Source organism: Phocoena sinus, chromosome 1 (assembly GCF_008692025.1).
Source record: "Phocoena sinus isolate mPhoSin1 chromosome 1, mPhoSin1.pri, whole genome shotgun sequence".
In the NCBI taxonomy this organism is placed as follows: domain Eukaryota; kingdom Metazoa; phylum Chordata; class Mammalia; order Artiodactyla; family Phocoenidae; genus Phocoena; species Phocoena sinus.
In genome coordinates this window covers 42084968-42112851 of record NC_045763.1, presented here as the reverse complement: position 1 = coordinate 42112851, position 27884 = coordinate 42084968, and the positions used below count along the sequence as shown (strand labels likewise).

At 42.5% G+C, this 27884-nt stretch overlaps 1 protein-coding gene across 1 annotated transcript in view; it reads left to right on the top strand.

The window, feature by feature from the left end:
* Positions 1-24029, top strand: part of FAF1 (Fas associated factor 1) — a 492565-nt gene extending 468536 nt beyond the window's left edge. The window contains exon 19 of the mRNA XM_032640813.1: positions 23779-24029. Within this exon, the coding sequence (XP_032496704.1) occupies positions 23779-23862 (84 nt within the window). The 3' untranslated portion in view covers positions 23863-24029. The remainder of the gene's footprint in view (positions 1-23778) is intronic.
* The last annotated feature ends 3855 nt before the right edge of the window (positions 24030-27884 follow it).

The window sequence follows — 27884 nt, the reverse complement described above, 5'->3', positions numbered from 1 at the left end:
GCCAAAGGCTGACCTTGTAAGCAAGCCTTTCAAAGAATAGCAGTCAGGCCTGCTATATGTTAACTCTTTTCTGCAGAGATCATGCCTTTTGCTCTTGACCGAGGCATCTTTACAGAAAAATTATGATCAGTAGGAAGCTACACACAGAGTAGTATTGATACTACTATAGTGCTACACACTATAGTATTGATCTCAGTTATTTATGCTTTTTAGGGATCCTGGACTCAGCCAGTTAAAACAAATTCCATTAACCATTAAAGTCTGTCTTAGAAAGCCAGATGGCTTCCTCTTTGCGTTTCTGTATTAACCCTTTTTCTCACCTTGCCCAAGGCATCGGATCAGGTACAGCACAATTCTAGCCAAGATGAAGCTGACCTGAACGTCTTCCAATACTGAGGCAGTGTCATGATATCAGGGTACACACCAGAAGTACAATCACAGAGGGCATTCGTGGTACCCCTGGAAACAAAGTTTACAAGTGTTAGAGCACCCCAAGCAGGACATACATTAGTCGGGGCCACTGTGACACCTCCCACCATTGGGTTCTCAGTCAGCAATTTAGTTCAGCCCTTGGTTTCAGAGGGACTGCCTAAGGCAGTCTCAGTTTTGCTTATCCGTGACACCAGTTCAGTCACCTCATGAATATAGACGGCATCTGGAGGTGTTCTGTTTGGAAGTTAAGGAGCTGAGGCCACCTCCTGCTGTCTCATAGTCACCACTGTCATGTGTGATTGTAGACTCAGCAGTCGGTTTGAATTCAAAGCACTTGCAGCAGCTTGGAAAGGCAGCATGGGGAGTTTTCCTTCAGGAAGAGGGGAACGTTTCCAGGAACAGTTTCGAATAGCAAAGATTTTAACACTTTCTTCCTCCCTTGCACCCCCGCTCCCCCGCCAGGTGCCAGGGTTTTGATTTGTTTTGTTTTTTCTTCTTTACAAAATCGTTGTGTCTCCGCAGTCATAATTTTACCTTTTTTTTTTTTTTAATGATTATCCCCTACTTTCATCCAGACCTTTCCTCAGGAAGGACTGTATATGCAACAGGGCCAAAGAGTTTTATAGAAAATCATTTTTATACGGCTTAACCAGAAAGGCACATCATGTTTAGGAATTGGTTAGTACAAAATCCTTAATTATGAAAAATTTTCAAAACAACTTTATATAACCTCCCATCCTTTTTGTCCTGTTCATTTATCCAGTGAGCAGCCTAGAAAAGATCAATCTCTTTTTGAGAACAGTTGCATTTAATAATCAGACTGTCTTTCTAAGGTGTGTGCTCCCAGAGAAAGGTGAAAGGAGTAGACTCAAGCTATTTATTAGTCCACTGTTGGAAACTGCAACTATTCTGGGAAGTTGAACACAAGTCATGAGCAGTGAGACATCTCCCAAAGGAAGTTGAAAGTCCATTCTGTCAAGACTGGGCAAGGAGGTCACACTCCTTGTGATATGCTCTCCCCCAACTTGCAGGAATGCGTTCAGGCTCTGCATCAAATATAAACCCGTCAGCATCTTGATTTTATTTATTTATTTTTAAAAATAAATTTCTTTATTTATTTTTGGCTGTGTTGGGTCTTCCTTGCTGTGCGGGGTCTTTCTCTAGTTGTGGCGAGAGGGGGCTACTCTTCGTTGCGGTGTGTGGGCTTCTCATTGTCATGGCTTCTCTTGTTGCGGAGCACGGGCTCTAGGCGCGCAGACTTCAGTAGTTGTGGCACATGGGCTCAGTAGTTGTAGCTTGCGGGCTCTAGAGCTGAGGCTCAGTAGTTGTGGCTCACGGGCTTTGTTGCTCCACGGCAAGTGGGATCTTCCTGGACCAGGGCTCAAACCCATGTCCCTTGCATTGGCAGGCAGATTCTTTTTTTTTTTTTTTTTTTTTTCTTTTGCGGTACGTGGGCCTCTCACTATTGTGGCCTCTCTCGTTGCAAAGCACAGGCTCTGGACGCACAGGCTCAGCGGCCATGGCTTACGGGCCCAGCCGCTCTGCGGCATGTGGGATCCTCCCGGACCGGGGCACGAACCCGTGTTCTCTGCATCGGCAGGTGGACTTTCAACCACTGCGCCACCAGGGAAGCCCCAGCAGGCAGATTCTTAACCACTGCCCCAACAGGGAAGCCCAGCAGCTTGATTTTAGATGGTCCCATCAAAAACAAGCTCTTACCTGTTGGCATTTGTATGTGACTCAGAAGATACAGACAACATCCATGATGTGTTCACAATTTCAGGCCCCACCCAGAGGTATCCTAAATCTACAGTGGTCCCAGAATCAAAGTCCTGTTCATTGAGCCTATGCTTGCTTGCAGTTCAGCACAGTACATTCTGTTGCTGAAGCCACTCACAGCAGTCAATATCAGGTTTTAGTTTAGAGTCAGGTCTGGACAGTTAGCATTTGTGGAGTTAGGATTCCAATAGAAGTCAACAACTTTTCTTCAGCAGCAGCAAAGCCAAGATGCTATAGGGACAGACAGCTGTGTTACAAGTTCAAGTGACAAGCAGGCTTTCCTAAGCCCTTTTGCTCTTGTCCAAATTTACCTACTCAAAAATATGCACAGTATGCTGGAAGATCATTAGCCTCTAAAGATCAGACATCTGATTTTATAAGTACCATTATCAAACTAAAAACTGCTTTTTAAAACTCCCTACACGTATCTCTATCTGGAGATTGCCTCTCTTGTCTGTGTTGTCTCCCTTTTTCCAGAGCTTCCAATAAGCAAAAATCACTAGTTCTGGAGACTTGTTCTGTTATTCAAAGAGTTTAAATTCTAACCCATTCACCAGCAGCAAAAAGCAAGGCAATCGTGTTCTACTAACACTTTCTTTGCGGCTTTCCCTGATTGAGCTGATTCCTTTAGCATTTATGAAATTAATTAGTACTGTATAATGTTTTATATCAATTTTTACCATATACCCAAATGTAGCAGCCACAAAACAATTATTTTTTTAATCCCCGCTTTTTTTCCTCATTGCAAATTTACTTAACCCTCCAGCAGTAAATTTAACATTTAGAAGGATGATACTAAAGTTGCTGGGGGAAGATCCCTCCTGGAATGCAAGGGAAGTCAGGAACGGAGCCATACTAGGCTGCTGCAGCAAGGGTAACAACAGCCAACTGAAGAAATGGCTGAAGTATTTTTCTCCCTTAATTTTCCTGCTGGTTTATCTAAAATTGTGTTTCAGTCCAGGGAACTGATTTAACTTTTTTTTTCCCTCCCACTTAAAGGAGAGAACAGTACAAACTTTTAACATTTTTGACCCATCCAATCTCTTGCCACCTGGAAAAGAGAACAAAAACCAAAGGCATTACAAGGCTGTACCTTTTTCCCCTCACGTTAGCCAGTACAGCCAAAAAGCAGTCAGGGGAGCCAATAAACCAACTCTCCTGGAATTGGATCTATCATTTTAAAATTCCGTGAGGTAAATTTTACCTCTTAAAACAGACCATCAGCTAAGCTGCTGTTTCATACCATGGACAGATGACTCTATATCCACCCAGGCACCAAAGGTTCATCATTCCCTGCTTCTTCATCCTTTTTTTTCCCCAAAAAACAGTGCTTCCACCATATTTTGATGAGCCGGGTTAGGCTTTTGAATCCCACTTCTGACACCATCTGTTGGGCAGGGGTCCCAAGACCACTCCGGAGTTCCATGATTCCATAGCAAAACTCAGCATGTAGTCATACTCACAGCTGTGATTTATTACAGCAAAAGGATACAAAGCAAAATCAGCAAAGAGAAAAGGCACATGGGTTGTCTAGGAGAAACCAGGCAAAGCTTCGAAGGGTCCTCTCCCAGTTGAATTACACAGGATGAACTTAATTCCCCAGCAATGATTTGAGACAACATGTGAAATATTGCCAAGCAAGGAAGCTTATTAGGGACTTCAGTGCCCAGGGGTTTCACTGGGGGATGATCATGTAGGTACCCTCTGCCTGGTGTATACCAAAATCTCAGAGTCCCAGAAAAAAAGCAGGTGTTCAGCATAAACTATGTTGTTTGCACAAGCAGTTTAGGCACAGTGAACCACTATTATCAGAATAGTGTGAATCCTCCTGAAAACCAAGTTCCCAGATGCCAACCTTGTAAGCAAGCCTTTCAAAAGAATAGTCATCAGGCCTCTTCTATGCACATATAGTTTTATTTTTTAAGATAGTCACATCTCAAATTCACTTCTGGGGTTTACTACTGGATATGGAGGTGGAACTCTGTAAACTGGGAGGCTTCTAAGCATTTGACTTTGCCTCTCATCTTCACTTGTAGCAGAACTTAGTACTGTAGTGAAGGGTAAAAGTAGCTTCAGAATACTAACAGGCATCAGTTAATCCTGTATTTTCAAAGGAAACTTTCAAGAGGACCCGAGGGAAACTCAGTCCCTGGAGACAGCCATCTCCTACTTTCTAGGGTACCAACATATTCAATGTAAACTTGCCCCCAAATCTGTAGTGGTCTGCTCAGGGCTCCTGCAGTTGTTCTTGAAGCTGCAGCTACTTTCCCTCACCACAGAGATATAATACTTTATCCAAACTGGCTACTTAAAATAAAGGGGGAGTTGTTGGTATTTATTTTTCCTTGCTTGTCTTATAAGCAAATATAAATCAACACTGTAAGGATGATTTATTTAACAGTACCTCTTCTTTTCAATCACATTTCAGAGGCATTGTAGCCTGCAACAAGAGTATACATGGGCCTGGAGTCAAATGGACCTGGCCTCGAATTCTAGATCAACTTTTCACTGAGTGATCTTAGAGGGATTACTTAATCTCTTGGTAAGATGAGAGTTAACAGTATCTACTTTAAAGGGTTGTTGTGAGCATTAACTGAAAGAATAAATGTAAAATGTTTAATATATATAGCATTTAACACAGAGTAAGAATCTAATAATGGTAATTGGTATGATGGTAATGGTGATTATTTCTCTCTTCACTCCCACTCCATCTTTCCTATCCTTATTTTTTCTTTTGTGTTTTGGTTTCAAGAAGACAAGGAATCTTTATCCACTGTTAACTGTTTGGAAACTACCAGCTTTTGCAGGAAGGATATCAGTCTACCTTACATGCCCAATAACAAAAGGTTGAGGGGGTGTTCTGGTAGAAATATCTAGAGTTTAATATCTGCATTCTGTTTTACCAAGACAGCAGATTTCTTTCATAGTTGGAAACATTCCTGAATTCGTTTATGATATTTTTCCTAGGGTCAAAGACAGGCTTATTTCCTCATGGAGACTTACTTCATTTATGTCAGGGTCCTCTAGGACTTGCTCTTTGTAAACTCAGTTAGGGCAGTAGCTATACTGTCTTATTTGCCTTTGCACCCCCTGTTTCTGACACAGGGACCACACAGGCCTCTCACAGAGTAGGGGCTCCCTGAATTGTGGGTGGATGGAGGATGGGTGGATGGCTCACACTGTGGAGGATGTGATGATAATTATAACATGGCCTTGGTCTACAAGGCCAAGTCTGGTAGGGGAAATAAGGCAGGAGATCACCCTAGCAGGCAAGTGGCATATATCACCAAACAAGGCACAACATGAAACATACACAGATTTGGCTGAACAAAAAGGTCTGTGTCAGGGGTGCAGATGGTAGTGAGCAATGTACCTGAAGCTAAGAAATTATAATTTTATTCTGAAGGCTGTGGGAGCTATTGGTTTTAGAACTGTTACAGTCAGTTTTTATGATTTGCTGTAGTTATGTTGTATAAAGTGTCACAAACACTAAATTAGTAAATACTCAATCATTGCCTCAGGGGAAACATAGCGTTAAATCACTATGAGCCTCCATTTTCATCAATCAATGCATAACCTTATTTTATGTGTGTTTCTATTTAAAGATGCTTTATTTAATATATAATGTTGATTAATTAATATTGAACTCATGGCCAACAGTACAACAACTCATGCCTAAATGAAGCGTATCTAACACACAGACAGTCTCCATAAGGCACATCACAGGCTTCTTACACTTAGGAACACTAGGTAGCACTTCAGCACTATGCGTAGGGGCCACTGACTGGGGATTGCACACAGTTTGCTATGACTGAATTTAGGATATGAAGTTGGGCATGGAGGAAAATGAGACAGGAGATGAAAAATACTGGAGAGTTTTCTATGCATTAATCCAACAAATATTTGAGTACCACTTATGCATAAGACATTGGGGATACAGTAGTGAATAGGCTAAACAAAGTTTTTGCCCTCATGAAACCAATTCTAGTGGAAATTTGAACTAGTTAAGTTAAAGTAGATGTTGAGCCTTGTATTACAGATGAGGAATTTAGACTTAGAGCTGTCAAATGTCTAACAAATTGGGTAGCTAATAAGTTGCAGAGCAATAGCTCCAGCTAGGTCTTTTGATGCCACGTTTCTGTTTTTTTCTCAAACCTGTTGATTATTTTTATGAGAAAGGATTAGAGTAGTGAGAGCCTGGGAAAGGGAAACCAGATAGGACTTGAAGTAGACAAGACAACAGGCTTATGGGAGTCAGAACTGAGATGACAGCATTGGGAATGAAGAGGAGGCACAGAATCATGAAGAAGAATCAGTGAGATCTGGTGATTGTCTAGCTATGTCAGGGTGCTGGGTAGGGTAGGAAGAAGGAGTTTTCAAAGGTGCTTAGAGGTTCCCAGCCTGAATTACTAGGAACATGCTAGTTACCATGTGCAGAAATCAAAGAAGACAGATGAAGACGCAGGTTCACTTTTGGATTTCTTAAGTCTGAGGTGCCAGGAGAAAGACTAGGTGGTGCTTTCTAAAGAGTATAAAGAGATTTAAACTGTGAGACTAGTTTAATACCAAAAAAAAAAAGGCCCCTGGAAGTAACTGGAGTAGATTTGAAGGAGATGAGGGACAGAGAGACAGTACAGGGCAGTAGTTAAAAGACAGAGTTGTGGAGTCCCAGGCTGAATCTCAACTCTGCATTTCCTAGCTTTTTAATCTTGGGCAAATTACTTAGCCTCTATGTAGCTCAATTTCCTCATCTATAAGAAAAGGATAATGATAGTACCTACTTCACAGGGCTGCTGGAAAAATTAAGTGATACTTGTAAAGCACTAGTATACAGTAAAAGCTTGGTATATCTAAGCCATCGTGATGAAGTTGATGGTAAGGAGAGGAAAGGATCTTGCTAACCCACAAAGGTATTGAGAGAACCAGTGATATTATATAAGAAAACTCATCATTGTATGCCCCTGACCAGATCAGAGGAATACACAAAGGAGTTTTTAAAATATGTTTGAGGTGATTGCAGGCATTTCATGGAAGCGGAGTGGAATTCAGAGCCTTAATAAAATCTACCTTTGCCCCTTTTTAACTCATTTACAAAGTACTTGGAACAGTGGGGGGTTATAACAATGACTAAAGCCATTTATTTTATGCCTGTTACATGCACAATCAAGTATATGAGTTTTCTGAAAGATGCATATCACCCCCATTTTACAGATGAGGACACAGAAACTTAGAAAGCTTAAATTTTCAAGGTTGCACAATAAATATCAATACCAGTATTTGATTCCTAAAACCCAGGTTCTTTCCCTACACCATGCTGAAAATAAAGTGGAGTGACTATTAGGATTGTGTATAGGTATGTTGATGTATTTAAACCTTCCAAAGTCATTTACTTTGCCCCAGAATTTAATTTTATAAGGGGCTTATAAAGCACTGTATCATTTGAAATTGCTCTATCCGAAATCAAATAAACTTTTTAAGGCTCTACATACAATCCAATCTGGCTCCATCTGGCCATAAATAAAAAATCATTAGTTCTGTGCTCAGTATTCCAGGTGCTTCTGCAGACACGTGTTGCTCGCTTAAAGTCTGTATAATAACCCCATTCTAAATACAAACAACTGCAAATGTGTATATGCACAGATTAACCTTTTCTAGACACTCCTTGTAACTTTCAAAGCCAGTGCTGGAGTTCCAGTGCAGTAGCGTGTGCACCATGATGCCAGATCCCCCGGGCCTCACTGCAATGCCAGTTCCAGCTCCAGCTCCAGCCCCTGCCTGCTTCACCCAGACCACACCCTGCTCTTCACCCAGAACCAGGACCTCAAGGACTCAGGTTTAGTGTCTTTGGCTGAATCCCAAACCTGAAGATTCTTTTGATATTTCCAAACTTATTTTACTTTCCGTCCTCTGGTTATAACAGCCTTGCGTGAACAGGCCTTCCCCATGCACGCATTTTAGACTGTGAGAACTAGAAAAGACCCTTATTTTATAGATGAGAAAACCAAGATGCAGAGAAAGAAAGTAACTTGATCAAGGCATAGAAAAAGCAAAGACACCAAAAGCAGAAATGGTTGACCCAAGTTTACATAGTCACAGAATGAGGGTAAGATAAACATTTTTTTAAACAAAAAAAAGAATTGTACACATGAAGTCTGAAGTTATTTGGGATTATGTCTAATTCATCTGAATGTTCCCTAGTACAGTGCCTGGCACATAACTAAGCGACTAATACTGGTTTATTGTATATGAAAGTATGTCAGTAAAATGGTTAATTAGATTGTAGGAAACAGTTGTGCATATTAGAATGCGACAAGGAGGAAAGAGCAACATGTAGTTGACTGACACACTAGGGCAAGTTAGGTGTTTACCTTCCTTGTGCTCCCCTGCTGCCCTCTTTCCATATTGTAGCCCTTTACTGTTCTGAATTGCAGTGGGCCAATTTCTTGTGCATCCTGCTCTAGACTCTACACTCCTTGAGGGCAGAGATAGTGACATGTTCACTATTATATCCCAGTGCCCAGCACAGTTTCTGACATTGTAGTAAACACTCAGGAAATATTTGTCTAGTAAATAAATGAGAAGAAATAAAATATTCCTACCCATTCATGCATCTACTGTTTTTGTATTTCTCATCTCACCAGGCAGAAACTCATATAATTTATGGTATCCTGATTGTTGAGGAAGGCAACCATATATCTATATGTATATATATTCTTTTTCAGATTCTTTTCCACTATAGATTATTACAAGATATTGAATGTAATTCCCTGTGCTATACAGTAGGTCCTTCTTGTTTATCTACTTTATATATAGTAGTGTATATCTGTTAGTCCCAAAATCCTGATTTATCCTTCCTGCCCCCCTTTCCCCTTTGGTAACAATAAGATTGTTTTCTACATCTGTGAGTCTATTTCTGTTTTGTAAATAAGTTCATTTGTATCATTTTTTTAGATTCCACAAATAAGTGATATCATATGAGATGTGACTGTCTCTCTATCTTACTTCACCTAGTGTGATAATCTCTAGGTCCATCTATGTTGCTGGAAATGGCAATATTTCATTCTTTTTTATGGCTGAGTAATAGTCTGTTGTATATGTATACCACAGCTTCTTTATCCATTCATCTGTCAGTGGACACTTAAGTTGCTTCCATGTCTTGCTATTGTAAATAGTGCTGCTATATGAACATTGGGGTGCATGTATCTTTTCGAATTAGAGTTTTTGTCTTTTCCAGGTATATGCTCAGGAGTGGGATTGCTGGGTCATATGGTAACTTTATTTTTAGCTTTTTAAGGAACCTCCAACAAGAGCCTACAATATGCTGCCTACAAGAGACCCACTTTAGGACAAAGGACGCACATAGATTGAAAGTGAGGGGATGGAAAAAGATATTTCAGGTGTTTCTTAACAGCCAATTGTCAGCCTCTTATTTTGACATCTCCAGCAGGACATTCTCTGAAGAATGTAGTGGAGAGGGGACTAAGCTGGGAGCCAGGCAGCCTAGGACAGAATTTTTACTCTTCCAGCCATTTGTTGTGTGATCTCAAGGAAGGTACATACTTCTCTGGGTCCTGTTTTCATCTGAAATATGAAGAGATTAAGATAAGTGCTTTCTTAATCTTCTGTCAGCTCTGACACTATGTGATTCTATGATTAAATGACCTGGATATAGATAATACCTGCTCCATTGACAACTCTCTTCTGAAAACTAAAACAAAACCATTGGCTTTCCCGTCCTACTGGCTTTACTTAAGATCATCTTCTCTCACTCCTTTTATATGAGAATGTCTCTGTCCCAGGCAGTTTATGGGGACTTAAGCTTTTATTTACTGTAGCTGGCAGCTCCTATAAGCTGGGGCTTTGACAATATTTCACATTTATTTATCTGAGCCAGAGCTTAGGATCAGGTGGCAGTTAAGTCACTTAAGGTTATTCAAATGCATTGAAAATGTTGCTTAATAATTCAGAACCAGTTTTCTCTGTTTAGAGTATTAAAGATTTTTAAAATCCTTCTAATTATCCAGTTCCAACAGCAGTTTAAATAGACAGGGAAAAATCTGTCCCTTCTGAAAGGGCAACTGATGCAAACTTATTTTCAGTCCCTATGTCTGTGCAGCAGGGCTGACCAAGGTAAGAGCCAGAGAGAGTCCAGAGCTAGAAGACTTGCCTGGGTGACGTGTTGATGGTATCACTGGCAGGCTCTGCCTGCCATAGGAGTGAGGCTACGGGAAGAGGTCTGGGGATATGGCTTCTTTTGACTTTGGGTCGGTGGAGGCTTTAGGGAGGAGTGGGGAGCCTCCACTCAGTCATTCAGTAGGTCAGTCTTTCAGCAAACATTTGTTGAATTCATACTGTTTCCAGCAGTATAGTAGGCCCTGGGGATAGATAGCAATTAAGACCTCATTTATGCCCTCGGAATTCAGTGTAACTGGAGAGACAGACTCAGACAATTGCAAGATAACATGAGAGACAGAACAGACAAATAACTCAGTATGAGACTGTAGCTGATCCTTTGGGGTAGGTCCCCAGAAATGGGTTGCCTTGCCTGGTCAAAGTATAGGAGTATTATTTTAACAAAGGACAAAGTTGGCATTGCCTGTGCCTGTTTTCCAGTTTAAACACTGACCTTGAGTCTGCCAGCAGACCTTTAAGCCACCTTGTCTGAGAAGCGTAAGGGGAAGCAAAGGTATTAGTTAAGCAAATATGAATTGGCCACATGCAGGGCAGTGGAATAGGAATATGATGGAGAGAGACCACAGTGAACATGTACGGCCCCTTTGTCACAGGAGCCATGGCCCAGTGAATCAGAGAAGATGCTCTGTCACTTAGGCCTGGTTTGACGGGAGAAGTAGCAGTTGAGCTGAGCTTTGAAGGATGTGTAGGTTTTCAACAGGTAGAACTGGGCAGAAAGGACAGTCCAGTGGTGGAAACAACATAAGCAAAGGTTCAGAGAAGAGAAGCACAAGACATAAATGGGGAATAGCAAACTGTTCTGGTCAACTGGAGCATAAGGTCTTTGAGGGGATAGTATTTAGAGATCACAATAGTAAAGAATGTTGGGGCCAAGCCACCACCACCCTTTCAAGTTTAGGCCCAGATTTTACTTATTTGATTTTTTTTCAAAAGAAAATAGAATAAATGTCTATTTTGTGACTTACTCCTAAAATGTTAATAAAGGCTTGCTCTGTATTTTTTGATGTTCTATGATGTACATTCTCTGATCATTTTTTCAACAGGCACTTATGAGAGCATATAATGCACCAGATTCTTTGCTGGATGTTGGGGATACAGGAAACAGTCCTGCCTTTAAGCTATTCAGTCTTATCCAGGAGATGTTTGCATGATGACAGGCTGTGATGATGCTCATTGCAGGCCCATAAGGTGGTGCATCAAATGTCAACATCCTTGTTTAACAGACAAGGAAATTCAGAGGAGGAAAGGTGACTTTTTCATGATCACACAGTTGGTCAGAAATAGTATGCTAGGGTTAGGAGCTAGGTGTGTGGTCACTCAGAGGGTGCTTATTCCCTTCTCTCCTCCTCTACTCTGAGGCTTGACCTTCTGTGGACATCAGGACTGAACTGATAGGAAACAAACATGAAGAAATTTCTGGCCAGGTAAAATGCATATCTCCAGCCACCCTCAAGTACCACTTTCTTAACATCTTCTCTCCTAAATACTTTTGTTTCTTATCACGGTACTTTTCCTTAAATCCACGAGTTTGGGAGCTGGTATAAGTTTGGCATAGTATAGACGTCCACTGGACCAACCTTCAAAGAAAACACCTGCTCTGTTCATGATTCCTGCCTTCCAGTTTCATAAGCTTTGGGTGGGTGAAATGTAATATCAAAATAGCTCAGAGAGAGCCTTGGTAACATTTAAGATATTGAACGTGCTGCATCTGGTAACTAGAAAATTTAATGATCTCCTGCTGTTTTGGTAATTGGATAAGTAAATACATCAGAATAAATCACACCAGCAAGTCTTTTGTATGTCGTTAGGGACTCAGCTCTTTTAACTCCTGTTCAAAGCTCCAGCTCTTGAGCGGTGTTTGCATTCAGAGTTACGCACGCACCAGCTCGCATGGCCCTGCTTGAGTATTAAAATGCATTCAAAATGCTTACTTTCTCCCCAGCTACTCTGCCTGAAGAGTACCTCTAGTATGGCATTCCAGATCTCTCTGAAGCCAGGGAGAAAGGTTGTTTCCAGAAGTTTAAACTAAACGTAATAAGGCATTTTAGCCCTTCACAATCTCTCTCCAGACTGTCTTTCTGGCCATGTCTTCCACTACGGATGTGTTATGAGCCTAGCCAGAAACACCACCCATTTACAAATTGGGGGAAATGAGGTCAAAGCAAAAAGGAATTATCCTGTTGTAGTAAGGAATCATGTAAGAGTTTTAAGTAGGAAAGAGGCAGGCTCAGATACTTTGTTCAACTCTCTCTCGAGTAGCAGGAGAGACCCAGAGAGAAATGATGTATTAGAGCTTATTCGGTGTTGAATGATGTTGTCATTACAGATGAGAAATTTGGGTCTTCTGGAGGGTGAATCACTTGCTCAGGAGTATTCATGCAGAGCCAAGATTCAAAATCCACCAGAACTTTGTCTTACTGCCTCCCTAATTAGCATTTAATCCATGTCTACTGGTGATCTGGGGCAAACAATAATCAGGGTTTCTCAGAGGCTTTTTAAGCTGAAGTAGCAGTTCTAAGCTGACCGGTTAACAGGTTTCTCTCCTTTCATTTGTCTCTTAGTGTCCTGTTCCAAACACAATGGTTAGTGTTGTGGACCAATCTTTTAACAGAGGTGTCCTCAGAGCCTTTTATACAAGAGCCCAGCTACCTTCCATGATACCAGCCTCTGAAAGTGAGGCATGTCCCCTCGATCATTGCTTCCCAGCCTGTGTCAGATCATCACACACACTGAAAATGTTTGTGTGCGTCATTGGAGTAATCATCCCAGGTTGCTCAGGGTCAGAGGCAGCTCAGCCCTGAGGATTCTGGCTGCTTTGAGGGATGAGACCAGTATCGTGGTACATCTGTAAGTGGCACACCACTAGGGCTGATCTGCACTAGATTTCTGTTGCCGCACTCCAGAATCCTCACTCATGATTTGCCTATACCCTGTTTATTAAGCTTTCAGAAACAGTGAGCTTGCAAACCACTCTGTAAAGCAGGACTTCCTCTTAGTTACTTGAAATTGTGTCTTCCAGAGCCCAAGAGGGACAGGACTTCGATCTTCTTGTGTTTCTAGACTAAAGAGGCTTTCCGCCCGACCCTACCCTTCTTGGTAGAAGTCCCTCTGTTCCCTCTGGGCCTTCCCCACTAACATTGTTTAATAGTATAGTGACCAGGCTGCTCTCGCCTTATGAGATGGACTGTATTCTACCGTTGGAATATGTGTCTCTCTCAGTAAACCTGCTTTCACTTTAAAAAAAAACTCATATAGTAACCAAAACCACCATCAGGGATACCAGTGCAAGGAAAGCGTCACATTTTTTGTTTGGTGCCTAGGATCTCCCTGACAATGTGCCAAGTTTGAGGCCATTGTGACATTAGCAACACTTTAGAATTGGTATCCTCATTTAACAGCCCATCTAAAGGCACAGGCTGGGAATGAAGACTCCAGATTTGGTCCCAGATCTGCCATGAGTGCTGAGAAACATTGGGTAAGTTCTTTCCACTCACTGGGCTTTTCTTTCCCCATCTGTTACAGAGATGACCTCTAAAGACCCCTCCAGCTCTAACAATCTGTAGGTCTGTGATAATTGAGGAGCTAGATGAGTGAAATTTCCCCAAATGCCTGAGGTAGTAATATACTTTGTTGTGGGGAGGTATATGCTTCAGTTACATGAAGGGATCGTCTTTCCAAGCAAGAGACTTAGAATAAATAGTCTAGTGTATGACTACAGTACTAAAAGTATCTAGTGTGGTGGTTAAGAAAACAGACTTTGGAGCCAGACCTAGTTTTAAATCCTTGCTCTGTCACTTCCTGCCTGTGCAATCTTAGGCAGGTTATACAATCTCTCTGAGCTTCTATTCCTCATTTTTAAAGTGGAGGTAATAGTACCTCCCTCATAGGGTTGTGTAGTACTTATAAAATACTTGGAACAGTTAGCACCTTGTAAGCTCCTAATAAATGTTTTGGTTTTTTAAAAAAAATTATTTATTTTTGGCTGTGTTGGGTCTTTGTTGCTGCGTGTGGTCTTTCTCTAGTTGTGGGAGCGGGGTCTACTCTTCTTTGTGGTGCTCAGGCTTCTCATTGCTGTGGCTTCTCTTGTTGTGGAGCACAGGCTCTAGGTATGCGCATTTCAGTAGTTGTGGCGTGTGGGCTCAGTAGTTGTGGCTCACGGGCTCTAGAGCACGGGCTCTAGAGCACAGGCTCAGTCGTTTTGGCACACAGGCTTAGTTGCTCCGTGGCGTGTGGGATCTTCCCGGACCAGGGCTTGAACCTGTGTCCCCTGCATTGGCAGGCAGATTCTTAACCACTGCACCACCAGAGAAGTCAGTTTGTTTTTTTTTAAAGTAACAGTTTTTTTTCTTTACTTTTTTGGCTGCATAGGGTCTTAGTTGCGGCACACGGGATCTTCATTGAGGCATGCGAGCTCAGTAGTTGTGGCGCACGGGCTTAGTTGCCCCGCAACGTGTGGGATCTCACTTCCCTGACCAGGGATCAAACCCACATTCCCTGCATTGGAAGGCGGATTCTTTACCACTGGACCACCAAGGAAGTCCCCCCAGTAAATGTTAACTGTTGTTATCATTATTATAATATGATAAAACAAAGAACAGATAGGGCAGCCTATGCCTTAGTTTTCTCTCCCTTTGTTCTTCCTTTAACTTTTCTTTCATTCTCCCTTCTCCCCAACTAAAAAAGTCAAGGAAAGGGATTTTCCTGGTGGCGCAGTGGTTAAGAATCCTCCTGCCAATGCAGGGGACACGGGTTCGATTCCTGGTCCGGGAAGATCCCACATGCTGCAGAGCAACTAAGCCCATGCACCACAGCTACTGAGCCTGCGCTCTAGAGCCTACGAGCCACAACTACTGAAGCCCGCACACCTAGAGCCTGTGCTCCGCAACAAGAAGCCACCTCCATGAGAAGCACCCCGCGCACCGCAAAGAAGAGTAGCCCCCGCTCACCAAAACTAGAGAGAGCCTATGTGCAGCAATGAAGACCAAACACAGTCAATAAATTAATTAATTAATTAAATTAATAAACTTAATTTTAAAATTAAAAAGTCAAGGAAAGAAAATGTCATAGAGGCATCCTGTGCTTTGCAGCCACAGAAGACCCACCCAACCTCACTTTCTAGCACCCTAGCTGTTCTACCACACTTTAATAATGGAAAGAATAGCATGTGACACTGTTTCCTGGAAACCCTCACCCCAGTGCCACTGCTTGTCTGTGATCCAATGAGGAAGATTGGTCCAGAAACTACACCAGAAGCTGGGATGTAAATAAGCCAGAGTGTAGTCCCATAATGTGACCCTTCCAGATTGGAAGTTCTTTTTGGGGTTGCATTACTACCTGAAGCAAATGTAGAGGAGAAGTTGGTAGGAGCTGCAACTGGTGTTGTGGATAATGATGATGATCAATCCCTTATGTTCGCAAAAGACTTTACAGTTACCAAAGCCTTTTCACACCCTGATCAGCACATGACCAGCAGGTTGGCTCTTAAGTTCTCCCTCTGATACTTTGTGGGTGTAACTGCCCTCCTTAAGGATTCCCAGCTCATCAAAAGGTGTTTAAAGAAAATGGACAATTAGCTATTAGAACCAAGTTGACAGTAACAAAAATTAGCCTATGTTCCTGTGGGGAACAGCAAATCCTGTGCCACAACAGGGACATGAGCCAGGACAGCCACAGAATGCCTGCTTTCTTTATGGCCAAGGGAAAGCCTTTTAGTCACATTAACTGTCCCCCGTTTAGAAGTAGGATCAGAGGTTAAGAGGCAGTGAAGGGCAGTGCATCAGATACAGGCTAAACGCTCACAAACCTGGGTGCAAATTCCAGAATTATCTTTCCTACCTACCTACTCGGGCAAGTCCCTTAACCATTTTTGACCTCAGAAAATTCATCTATAAAATGAGAATAATAGGCGTACTTATCTCATAGGATTGTTGTGACCATTTAATTAGGTAATATATAGAACAACTAGTGTAGTTCCTGGTACTTATAAAATGCCAAACAAATGGTAACTTGTTTGGTAATGATGACATTAACAATTATTTTTTAAACTTGTAATATTTAATATGCATGTTTTATAACAAAATATGTTACTCATAGCTTACCAAAAAGATTAGTTGTTCTCCCAAGTTTAAAGTAAATGCTAATTTTGAACAAAACCAAGGGCAGATATATTCAGCTTTACTATAATACGGGAATTTACATATGCAGCCTTTGTGCTGCCTCATAGAGTAGAAGGAGCTCAGGATTTGAGTGAGAAGACCTGAGCTCCACCAATTTCTAGCTGTATGACCACGTGTAATTAATGTCCCTATTTGAGTTTTGGTGTTCTCATCTGCAGAAATGAGGATCAATTAGTCCAATCTCTTAGGATAGCTCTAAGGTTTAGATAATATATGTGAGAGTACTTTGAAAGCTTGTTAGCACTGAATAATATTTCATTGTCTGGATGTTCCAGTTTACTTATCCATTCACTTACTGCAGGACATCTTGGTCGCTTCCAAGTTTTGGCAGTTGTGAATAAAGGTGCTTATTAAACATCTGTGTGCAGGTTTTGTTGTGGACCTTAGATTTTCAGCTTCTTTGGGTGAATACCAAGGAGTGCGATTACCGAATTATGTAGTAAAAATATGGTTAATTTGGTAAGAAACCACCAAACTGTCTTCCAAAGTGGCTATGCCATTTTGCATTGCCACTAACAATATATGAGTGTCAGCATTTGGTGTTGTCAGTGTTCTGGATTTTGGCCATTCTAGTAGGTGTGTGGTGGTATCTCATTGTTGTTTCAATTTGCATTTCCCTGATGGCATATGATGTGGAGGAGCATCTTTTCATATGTTCATTTGCCATCTCTAGATCCTCTTTAATGAAGTGGCTTTAAGGTCTTCAGCCCATTTTTTAATTGGGTTGTTCATTTTCTTATTGTTGAGTTTTAGAGTTCTTTGTGTATATATATATTTTTTTCCTTCTTTAAATATTTATTTATTTTTGGCTGTGTTGGGTCTTCGTTGCTGCGTGCAGGCTTTCTCCAGTTGTGGCGAGCAGGGGCTACTCTTCATTGTGGTGCGCAGGCTTCTCATTCTGGTAGCTTCTCTTGTGGCGGAGCATGGGCTCTAGGTGTGCAGGCTTAAGTAGTTGTGGCACAAGGCCTTCAGTAGTTGTGGCTCACAGGCTCTAGAGCGCAGGCTCAGTAGTTGTGTCGTACGGGCTTAGTTGCTCCTCAGCATGTGGGATCTTCCCAGACCAGGGATCAAACCCGTGTCCCCTGCATTGGCAGGTGAATTCTTAACCACTGAGCCACCAGGGAAGTCCCTTTGTATATTTTGGATAATAGCTCTTTATCAGGTGTGTCTTTTGCAAATATTTTCCCCCGGTCTGTGTCTTGTCTTCTCATTCTCCTGACAGTTTCTTTGGCAAAGTTTTTAATTTTAACGAAGTTTAGCTTATCAATTATTTCTTTCATGAATTGTGCCTTTGGTGTTGTATCCAAAAAGCCATCACCTTACCCAAGGTCATCTATATTTTCTCCTATGTTATCTTCTAGGAATTTTATAGATTTGTGTTTTACATTTAAGTCTACAATCCATTTCGAGTTAATTTTTGTGAAGGCTGTAAGGTCTGCACATCTAGATTCATTTTTTTGCATGCAGATGTTCAATTCCAAAATCAATTGTTGAACCTAGCATTTTTTCTAAATGTGAAAATATTAGATCTAGACTTTCCTTTATTCAATTTCAAAATAAAAGCTTACCTTAGCAAAATTAAATAAAATAAAAAGGATTGATAATAATACTGACCCTACAAGATTTTGATTTAATGTTTGTGTAAATATCTTACAAACTATAAAGTACTATTCATATATTGCTGCTACTGTAATTTTTAGTATTACTCAGCTCCTGCCCTCAAGTAGCTCCCAGCCTAGTAGTAGTGTTATATTTATGCTCAGGTATTTTTTTTTTAAGTGAGAAGCAGAATAGTGTGACTAGAAGGAACCCCAAAACAGAAGTCAGAAACGGGTAGAATATACTGAACTTATCAACTGTGTGATCAGGGCCAAGTCACTTGACCTCTCTGAGCCTCAGGTTGCCCACTTGTGAAATGAAGGGGTTGGACTAAATGGGATTCAAGGAGCTTTCCCACCCTAACATTCTGGGACTCACTCAGAGTGAGTGGCCTAAGAATGAGAATCTGTCACATTGATTAACATTTTTCTCAGCAGCAGTGTTATACTTTTTCAGGGAAGAAAACAAAACTGAAGCCCAGGGAAATAATAGAAGTACGACGTACATGAAAAGTTCGAACTGCTGAGAAAAGGGACCTAGAAAAGAATAACTCTCTTTGGCAAAGAACATGTCCCACTTTTGTTAACACAGACAAGTTTCACAAAGCCAATTTACTAAAACACATAGGTTTCCTAAGTATCATATAACGAATAAAATGTCAAGAAGGTTGACTTTCCTTTTCTAACATAGACAAAGTTAGGCCATACCTCTTATCTGAGAATGCCCCTCCTCCCCACCAGGGAGTCCCAAAGGGTGGGTTTCTCTGTTGATTTAGAAAGTCAATAATTCAGTAAAATCCCAAGTAAATGGCAGAACATAAGCTCAGATTGCGTTTCTGTATTCGTATTTTATAAACATTTCAGGATTTTTTCCTTGACCCTTGACCTTTTGCCATTCTTAAAGTGAAGATCTTATGTTGTAGAAGCTTGGTTAGAAAACAACCTCAGGGTCATCTCATCCAACTTCTTTCTCTGTGTGGACTCTACTCTTAGCAGCACCTCTGGCAAAATAGTCCAGTAGTTAAACATATGGATTCCAAAGCTAGATTGCTATGATTCACATTCTGGCTCTACACTTAACAACTTTGAGACCTTGAGCAAGTTTTTAATTTGTTCCATGGTTCAGTTTCCTCATCTATAAAATGGGAATAATAATTAGACCTACATCAGAGGGTTATTATGAAAATTAAATTCTTTTATAAATGTTAAGTGCTTGGAATATGCCTGGTACAAATTAAATTCTCAATAAATGTTAGCTTTATCATCATGATCTTCCACAAATAAGCCCCTATTTGAATGCTTCTAAGGACAGCAGAGAGTGCCCTCACCTCTCCCCTCCCTACCCCTTTATTTGCCCAAGGTAGCCTGTCAACATGTAGGCCAGAAACATTCTGGTTATCATGAGCTTTGGAATCAGATGGACTTGAGTTTTTTTTTTTTTTTTTTTCCACGGGCCCAGCCGCTCCGCGGCATGTGGGATCCTCCCAGACCGGGGCACGAACCCGCGTCCCCTACATCAACAGGCGGACTCTCAACCACTGTGCCACCAGGGAAGCCCTGGACTTGAGTTTTAAACCTTATTCTATCTGCAACCTTGAGCAAGATAACCCATGGTATCTTCAACTTTAAAATGGCAATAATACATACTTCGTTCGGCTGTTTTGAGAACTAGTTAAGGTATTTTATATAAAGTACTTAGCATGGTTCCAGCTACACGGAGGCACTAAATACAACTGGCCCTTGAACAACATGGATTTGATCTATGCAGGTCCGCTTACATGTGGATTTTTTTCAGTAATAAATACTACAGTACTACACCATTCGTAGTTGGTTGAATCTTGGATGTGGAAGCCCGCGTACAGAGGAACCACCAATATGGAGGAACTGCATATATGGAGGGCTGACTATAAGTTATATGTGATTTTCAATTGCTTGGAGGGGTGGTGCTCCTAACCCCCAGGTTGTTCATGGGTCAACTGTAATTGATGGTTGCTACCATGATGATGATGATGAAGAAGAACAAAAAGAAAATACAAGACAGGAGGGGAAGGAAGAAAGGTAAAAGAAAGAGTAGTAGTAGCCACACCAGCAGCTGCTGCTTTGTGAAAACGTTTTTTCTGACCAGCTGAGTTCTGCTCCCCTACAATTTTACCTCACCAGTCTCAGCTCTACCCACTGGAACTGCAGTAGGTGGAGGACTGCAGGACTCGGTCTACCTGTCCTACTTGCCAGCCCTTCAAACATTCAGAGAGGACTGACACAGCCCTCTCCCTGCCCCTATAGCAGCAGTGCCCTCTCTCAGGAAGGACATATCCCATTTTTCAGATGTGTCTTAGAAAACCTGGTTTTTAACCATGTTTTTAACCTCCTAACAGGAAGTCCCTCCTGGCACACTCCCCATCCTTCCTGAATGGGGCCCAGAACACTGCAGGATCGTTTCACAATATGGCCACTCACAATATAGTGTCCTGCATCTCCCTAGGTTCCCTACAGTCTCTCTGTTCACTCCAGGCAGATGAGAATGGAAACAAAAATTGTCCTTGTTCACTTTAAATTTCTGTCTGAAATGAGCTTCAAAGAAAAAAATTGCTTGTGATACAGGGCACCAGAGGGAGCAGCCCCAACAAAGCCACCTTTAATGTGAAGCAGTCCATTGATGGCACAGCCCCACTGAAGCTGTAGAAGGGGGTCTCCAGATATTGAGACATTACCCTGTCAGGGAAAAGGGAGCCCTTCTGCTGAGCAGCAAGATGGAAATAAGAGAGACAGCCTAGTGCAGGCCTGGGCTCCCGGAGACTTTGGGGAAAGAGCTCCAGCTGAAGTTAGACAGACTAGGGCCCTACCCAAGGCAACACTCCAGCCAGTAATGGCGGCTACCAGCTGAGCACTTACTGGTTCAGTCTCTGTACCAGAGCCTTCATCAACATTATTCCATTTAACTAGCACAACCTATAAAAGAGAAACTGATTATTCCCATCTTACAGGTGGGAAAACTGAGGCTCTCAGGTTGTATTATGTCATCAAGGTCATATAGGTAGTAAGTAACAGAGCTAGAGTTTAAATCTTAGTTGCTTCACTCTTTTTTACTATCAATATTATACCGTATAGACAGACCCTCACTAACTATGTGGCCTTAAACAAGTGGCAACCATGCTGAGCCTCAATTTTGTCAATCTTGCATGGTTGCTTAGGGATTAAATGAAATAACATATTTAAAGTACCTGGCATGTAATAGGTGTCCAAGAAATTCTAGTTTTCTCCTTCTCAAGTCCCAGGTCTCCCACTTAAAGTGACTGGGGAAAATCACTTAACTTTTCTCAGACACAGTGAAAACTGGATGTGTTTTCTGAACATCTAACCTTGCATATTGACAACATGGCAACAAGGCTCCAACCTGCCAACCTCTTTTGCTTCCTAGCATATCTTTTTGCCAGTATGCACAGCTCTGGCAGTATGATTTTGGTTTCTCCCAGCAAACATCATATTTACGAACCACAAATAACAAAGTAGAAGATGCCGGAAGAGCTCTGGCATGTTAATTAAGAACAATAGCAGAAGCAGCTGGGCAGAAAATGCCAATGAGTCAGAAGCAGAGGCAGCGTAGCTCTGTTTGTTGACAGAAGCCAGCAGAGTGTTGTATGTTAATTGGGGAAGTGGGTAAACATTTGCCAACAGCTTGCCCCCGGGTGCATTGGAAGACAGACAGCAGGCTAGGCCCTCCCCACCACCTTGCCTGTCCATCTGCCCAGAGCCCAAGAGATACCAGTAGAGCAGCCTTGCTATGGGTTCCTTATAAGCACAGAGGTTTCTGGAGGCAGATGTATCTCCTTAATGACCCTCCTGGGCATACCAGGTTTCCATCTGGATACAGTCAAAGATAGTGTTCCTCCTTCAGCTCGCCAGCCTGCCTGTGACACTCAGGCCCCTAGGGCATCCCCTCCCCATCCGCCTGGAGAAGACTGTGGAGCCATCTCATTAGGTGTGGCTTGAGTTGAGCAGAGGACAAGATTGTCCATCTCAGGTGCTATAGTCTCTTCCCAGGGGCCCTGAGCTCCTGTACATGTCTGACAGAGCAGACTGCCCGGCCTCCCATCATGCACACTTGGAGCTGTCCATTTATCTGTGTGTCTGTTGTCCATCCTTACAGTTGCTCACATACACGGCAGCCCTCATTGAACACCTACTCTGTGCCAGACCCTGTGCTAATTATTTATTTTTTCTCACTTAATCCTCACATCAGCCCTACAGGGTTGATAGCAACTCCAAAGCCACAAAGCTAATAGCCAACACAGCTGTGATTTAAACCAGAATCTTTCTGGTTCCAAAGCCCGTTGTCCTAGTATTTCTCAGCTTTTTAAAATTTGTGTTCCCTTTAGGAAATTTTTGGGTTTTTTTCTCTCACTCTCAGATTTAGAAAACCTCCACATCACATCCTTGCCCCTGACCTAGGAGGCCATAAACCTAATGTAGGGTTCCTATATGATTAACATATCCCAAATGAGCCACGAAGATTTTGTGTAGCTTTATTCTCTCTATAGTTCATATTATAAAATAATCATTTTTTTATTTCTAAAATATAAAGTCATATTATGAACTTGACTCATTTTTTGGAACTAAATATCTTCACCACCACCAACAAGGAGACTGTGATATGCCTCCCTAGGGAGCCTCTCCTCAGCAGGGGAGATACTCATCTTTGGGCACGGCGGGATGGGCACTCTCTAGTTTACTACAGGTATGTTTAGCGGAAGATCAGCCCCCAAAGCTTAGCTCTTTCCTACCAAGCAGAAAAGGCCCTCCCCGCTGTCAGGAGTTAACCAAACACGGGTCTTCAGCAATGCCAGTGAGTTGTTTGGTAACCAGTACCTTTTCCTAAGACCCTCCTGTTCTGCTGGCCAAGCTGAGCTGTACAGGAAGCAGTGGGCCTCCACCTGCCCTGAGGTCAAATGCTAGTTCTTCCACTAAACTATGAGACTTGACCTCTCTGAGCCCTGGTTTCCTCGGTTATAAAATGAGAGTAACAGGACTTGGTGGTGCAGTGGTTAAGAATCCGCCTGCCAATGCAAGGGACACGGGTTCGAGCCCTGGTCTGGGAAGACCCCACATGCCGCGGAGCAACTAAGCCCGTGTACCACAACTACTGAGCCTGCGCTCTAGAGCCTGTGAGCCACAACTACTGAGCCCGAGTGCCACAACTACTGAAGCCCGCACACCTAGAGCCCGTGCTCCACAACAAGAGAAGCCACCACAATGAGAAGCCCGCGCCCCACAACAAAGAGTAGCCCCCGCTCGCCACAACTAGAGAAAGCCGGCGTGCAGCAATGAAGACCCAACGCGGCCATAAATAAATAAATAAATAAAAATTTTGAAAGCTTATTAAAAAACAGTAAAAAATATAAATTAAGATTTTTCTAAAAAAATGGGAATAACAACACCTACCTCACAGGTTATTTTGAGGATCAAATGAGATAAGAGATGTGAAAATGCTCGTGCCTGTGCAAAGTAGGCTCAAAATCAATGTGCAGGATAGGATCTGAATGCCATGAGAGAAAATAGTGCTTCTTCCAGTCTTTTTGAATATGTGTTTTCTTTCTTTTTAGGTAACCCAGCTGGACCCAAATAAATCATTATTGGAGGTAAAGTTGTTCCCTCAAGAAACCCTTTTCCTTGAAGCAAAAGAGTAAACATGGCCCAGCAGTGGAACCAGCCGTTCCTTGACAAGCCAGAGGCCTGCATCAGGAGAAGGGCACCTCGCCAAGCCACCTACACGCTCGTCTCACTCAATTCAGTGTCACACTTCTGCCTCTTGCAAGATTGCTGGAAAAAAGTAATAATAAACATAGCTACTTAACATTTCCCATCCACGAGTATATGTTCCCAACCCTCATTGTACAGAACTATAGCTCTGCCTCTCTTACCCCCTTCACCTCGCCCTCGTTCAGTGACTAATGCGCTGTTGAAGTGTGAGTGATCATGAAGTAGGATTTTTACCTCTCCAGTGCTCATCTTCCCCACAGTGTCTGGGACAGTTCTGTCTGACCTGTGACACCAAGCTGCTCTGTATTTGATGTGTCTCATTGAGCCAGGGCTCATATACCTCTGCCTTTTTCTTTTCATGACTGAATTTCTACTTTGTCACCTAATTTTAAGAGGCAGGGGGAAAAGGTCAAATGGGACTTCTTGGCATGGAGATTAAACATTGTTGTAGGAAAAAAAAGATATCATTTTTGTTGGTACTTCCTGACTTCTTTACTAAGACGTAAGGTTGTGTTTGAGGACTGCATTTGACATATATGCAAGATATTCATTTACTGCTCCTGCCTTGGGTCCCCAGGTTCCATCCAAGAGGTATATGCTGTTCTATTACAGTGTAAGAAACTATTTAAGCTTGCGATGTGAATGTTGAGATAGTGTGAAGAGGACCAGTACCAGGACTTCAGTATCTGGCCCAGCTGCAGGAAGCTGCTGTTAGGTTTGCATTTGGGCAGTTAGAACCTCATGGATACCAGCTCCCAGGTTGCTGGTCCATCGGTGTACACTGAACACAGCTCTCTCCTGCTTTCTGCTCCCATCACGCATTTGGACCTTATCACTTGGTGCTTTAAGCACCTTGACTGTCACCAAAATCTGATCAGCCACCCCATGGACTCAGCCCAGCTGTCATAAGGGACTGGTTCTACTATTTCATCCTTTTAATGTTTCAGTATTAGATGGTAGACTCCCATCTCAAATGAAAGGGATCTCATTCTATGGCTGAAAATTCTGACTTCATATATTTAAGAGAGCAAACTTAGGGGCTTAGCTCAGAAGGCACGTGTTGCCTGAACTTGCATATAATAATTTGGGATGATTTAGTAAATGTGGATTCTTGTTAATGTATGGATTTGGGCTTCGGAGTTTAGTTCATGGAAGCACTGTTTATACCTTCACCGCCAATGAGTTCTTTTCAGTCTTGAAATGTTTCTCCGTATCTGTTTTTGTGTCCCCTGTGGTCTCTATCCTAGGGTTTGGGATCCTGATTTAACATTTTGTACTTGTCCAAAAGAGTCTGAGTGCTGGGCTTTTTCCCCCTGGCCCAAGCCAAGGGGTTCTCAGAAGACTCTAACCATGGCCTGAGATATGCCTGGTCATTTTCCATCTGCCCAGAAGTGGGCATTGGCCAGGAAAATTCCACCTTGTGTCTTTTCTCTGACACTACAACCAGGGACCTCCCCTGAACACTCTCTTCAAAGAATGTGTTTCTAACAGACTAGTGCTACATCTGCCTGGGTGCAGACCTTCTCTGGCCCCAGGGGTCTCTCCAGGGAGGCTGAAAGGAAAAGAGACCCAAAGTGGGGGAGTTCAACCTGAGCACTTCCAGTCCAGCTCCACTCCCACCTTCCTAAACTAATGGCCCCACGAGACAGTCATTTCCAATGCTACAGATGCACTAGGGCGCCAGCTTTTCTTTTTCCAGGGAGACCGTGTTCTGTAGCTGCTGTGGAGAAGCCACAACCCCGAACTCAGGCCATACTCAGAAACAGCAGCAATGTGTGGGTGGGGATTGGAGAGACACGACTCTGAATTCACTTTCATGTTTAACCTGTTCCATCTAATTTGGGTTTGACGTCATCATATTGTTTCCCCCATCATCTTCACTTCTGCATTCCAATAATACAGACTTTACTCTGAAACCAATTTCATAAAAGTTATTAAATGCTACTTGAATGTGCGTGAAGTTTACACACCCTTTTTCAACCCTGCCTTGGAAGGTTCTTTCTCAGTCCCATGAAATCCTATCCTATGGGCCCCTTTGCTAGGAAAGGCCTCAGCTAATTATCACTGTTCACTCATACCATTCTGTTCTACTGAGCTCCAGAACAGAAGGCCAGAGCAATTTTATGCCCTTTCTTACAAATACAACATTAAAATGACTTATATAAAGTTAGGATCCAAGAAAAGCATTAAGTGCCTTTCTGTTACCACAAAAATAGCAAAGTCCTTTGTAATTCTTCCTCCTACCCTTACACTTCCTTGGGCTTTATATCCCAGCCTCCAGACACAGAAATGTGTCAATCAGAATATGCGCTCTGTGTTCTTCTTATGCCCAGCTGTCTGGAATGAAGTTCCAGGGCTGCTGTCATCCCTGCCCCATTCCAGTTCACTCCTCTGTGTTTCTTGGATTATCACTTGTATGTTTGGAGCATCAGTTTGAAGGTTTGAGGAAGTATTGCCAATTTCCCACTGCCTCTCAGAAGGTGCCGTTTGGGGGAGTTTTCTGGTCTGCTGTGTTGTCATGCTCTGGCACCACTAGTTTTATGGGACATACAGGTGTTCGTCTTTGAATTGCAAGCATCTGAATGAAGTCTGAGTTCCTTTATGGAATCTTTCCTTTTCAATGTAGGAGAATAGGAATCAGGCTTTTATGGATTTTATTGGTGACATTAAAAACATAAAATAAGTTTGTGGTTGCATTAAAATTGCTACTCCCAAAGCTAGACATGCTGAGTTGAGTGTGCTGGTCAATGACATGGGTTTTAAAGAGGTTGCAGAGCTCTGGCAGATTTCCCCAAAAGCATGAAAGTTGTTCATTTGGTTGTGAGAAGGGGTCTTAATTGTCATAAGCAAGCATCTCTGATTGGCACACTTCCACCATTCCTCTCAGCCCCTCATCCAACCAGCCCTGGATCCCACAGGCAGATGGAACATGGAATCCTGATTTCAGTCCAGGAGTAACTCACATGGGCACTGCACTTTATAGTCCAAGTGACCCTTCCACATGCTTAGCCCATTTGATCCTTTTTAAAATTCTTGGAGGCAGATCTACACACACACACACACACACACACACACACACACTCCAGAGACCTCAGTGTCTTTCAGTTTGAAACTTGGTTCTGCCACTTAATGGCTGTGTGACGTTAAGGTGAGTAACTTCTCTGAACCTCAGTGCCCTGATAACATTCACACACCACTTTGCAGTTTACCACGCCTTCCACACCCATCATCACAGTCCACTGCAGTGAGAGAAGCAGGGCAGGCATGATCATTCCATATTTGTACATGAGGCTCAGAGGGTAGATACTTGCCTGAAGTCACACAATGTCAGTAGAAGAATCAGAACTCAAGCCCCAGTGTGACTTTTAGGGCCACAACTATTCTATAAAGAACCTCTAAGTTTCATGTCCAAGAATGGATCTTAGAATCCCCTACAATTGTATACAAAAAGTTAGATGTGTACTTTTCTAGGAGGGGAGCCTGTATTTCTCAGATTCTCAGTGGGTTCAATTGACCCGCCAAAACTTAACAGCCACCACTTACATTATGCAAACAACATCAGACCATTTGGGAAGTTGAATTTGTCCATTCTTCTTCTCATCAAGCCAGGAGCTACAAGAAGTCCAGGAGCACTGCTGTAGGGCCCTTCAGGGAAGGTCAAAGAGCCCTGCACAAAGTGTCACTGCATTACTGGTGTCCATAAGGATCATCCCGGGGCATAATGGGAAGGAGGAAGGGGCCAGAGGACTAACTTGCTGAGCACTCAGGATAAGCCCTGTACCATGCTCGGAGCATTACATATGTTACTTCCTGTAACCCCGCAACAACCTGCTGGGTGGGTGATCTTGACCCCATTTTGAAGAGGCAACAGGCCCAAAGAGGTGAAGTGACTTGCCCAAGTTCCACAGCTAGTAACGAGCAGAGCAGAGTCTGGGACCCAGACCTTTGA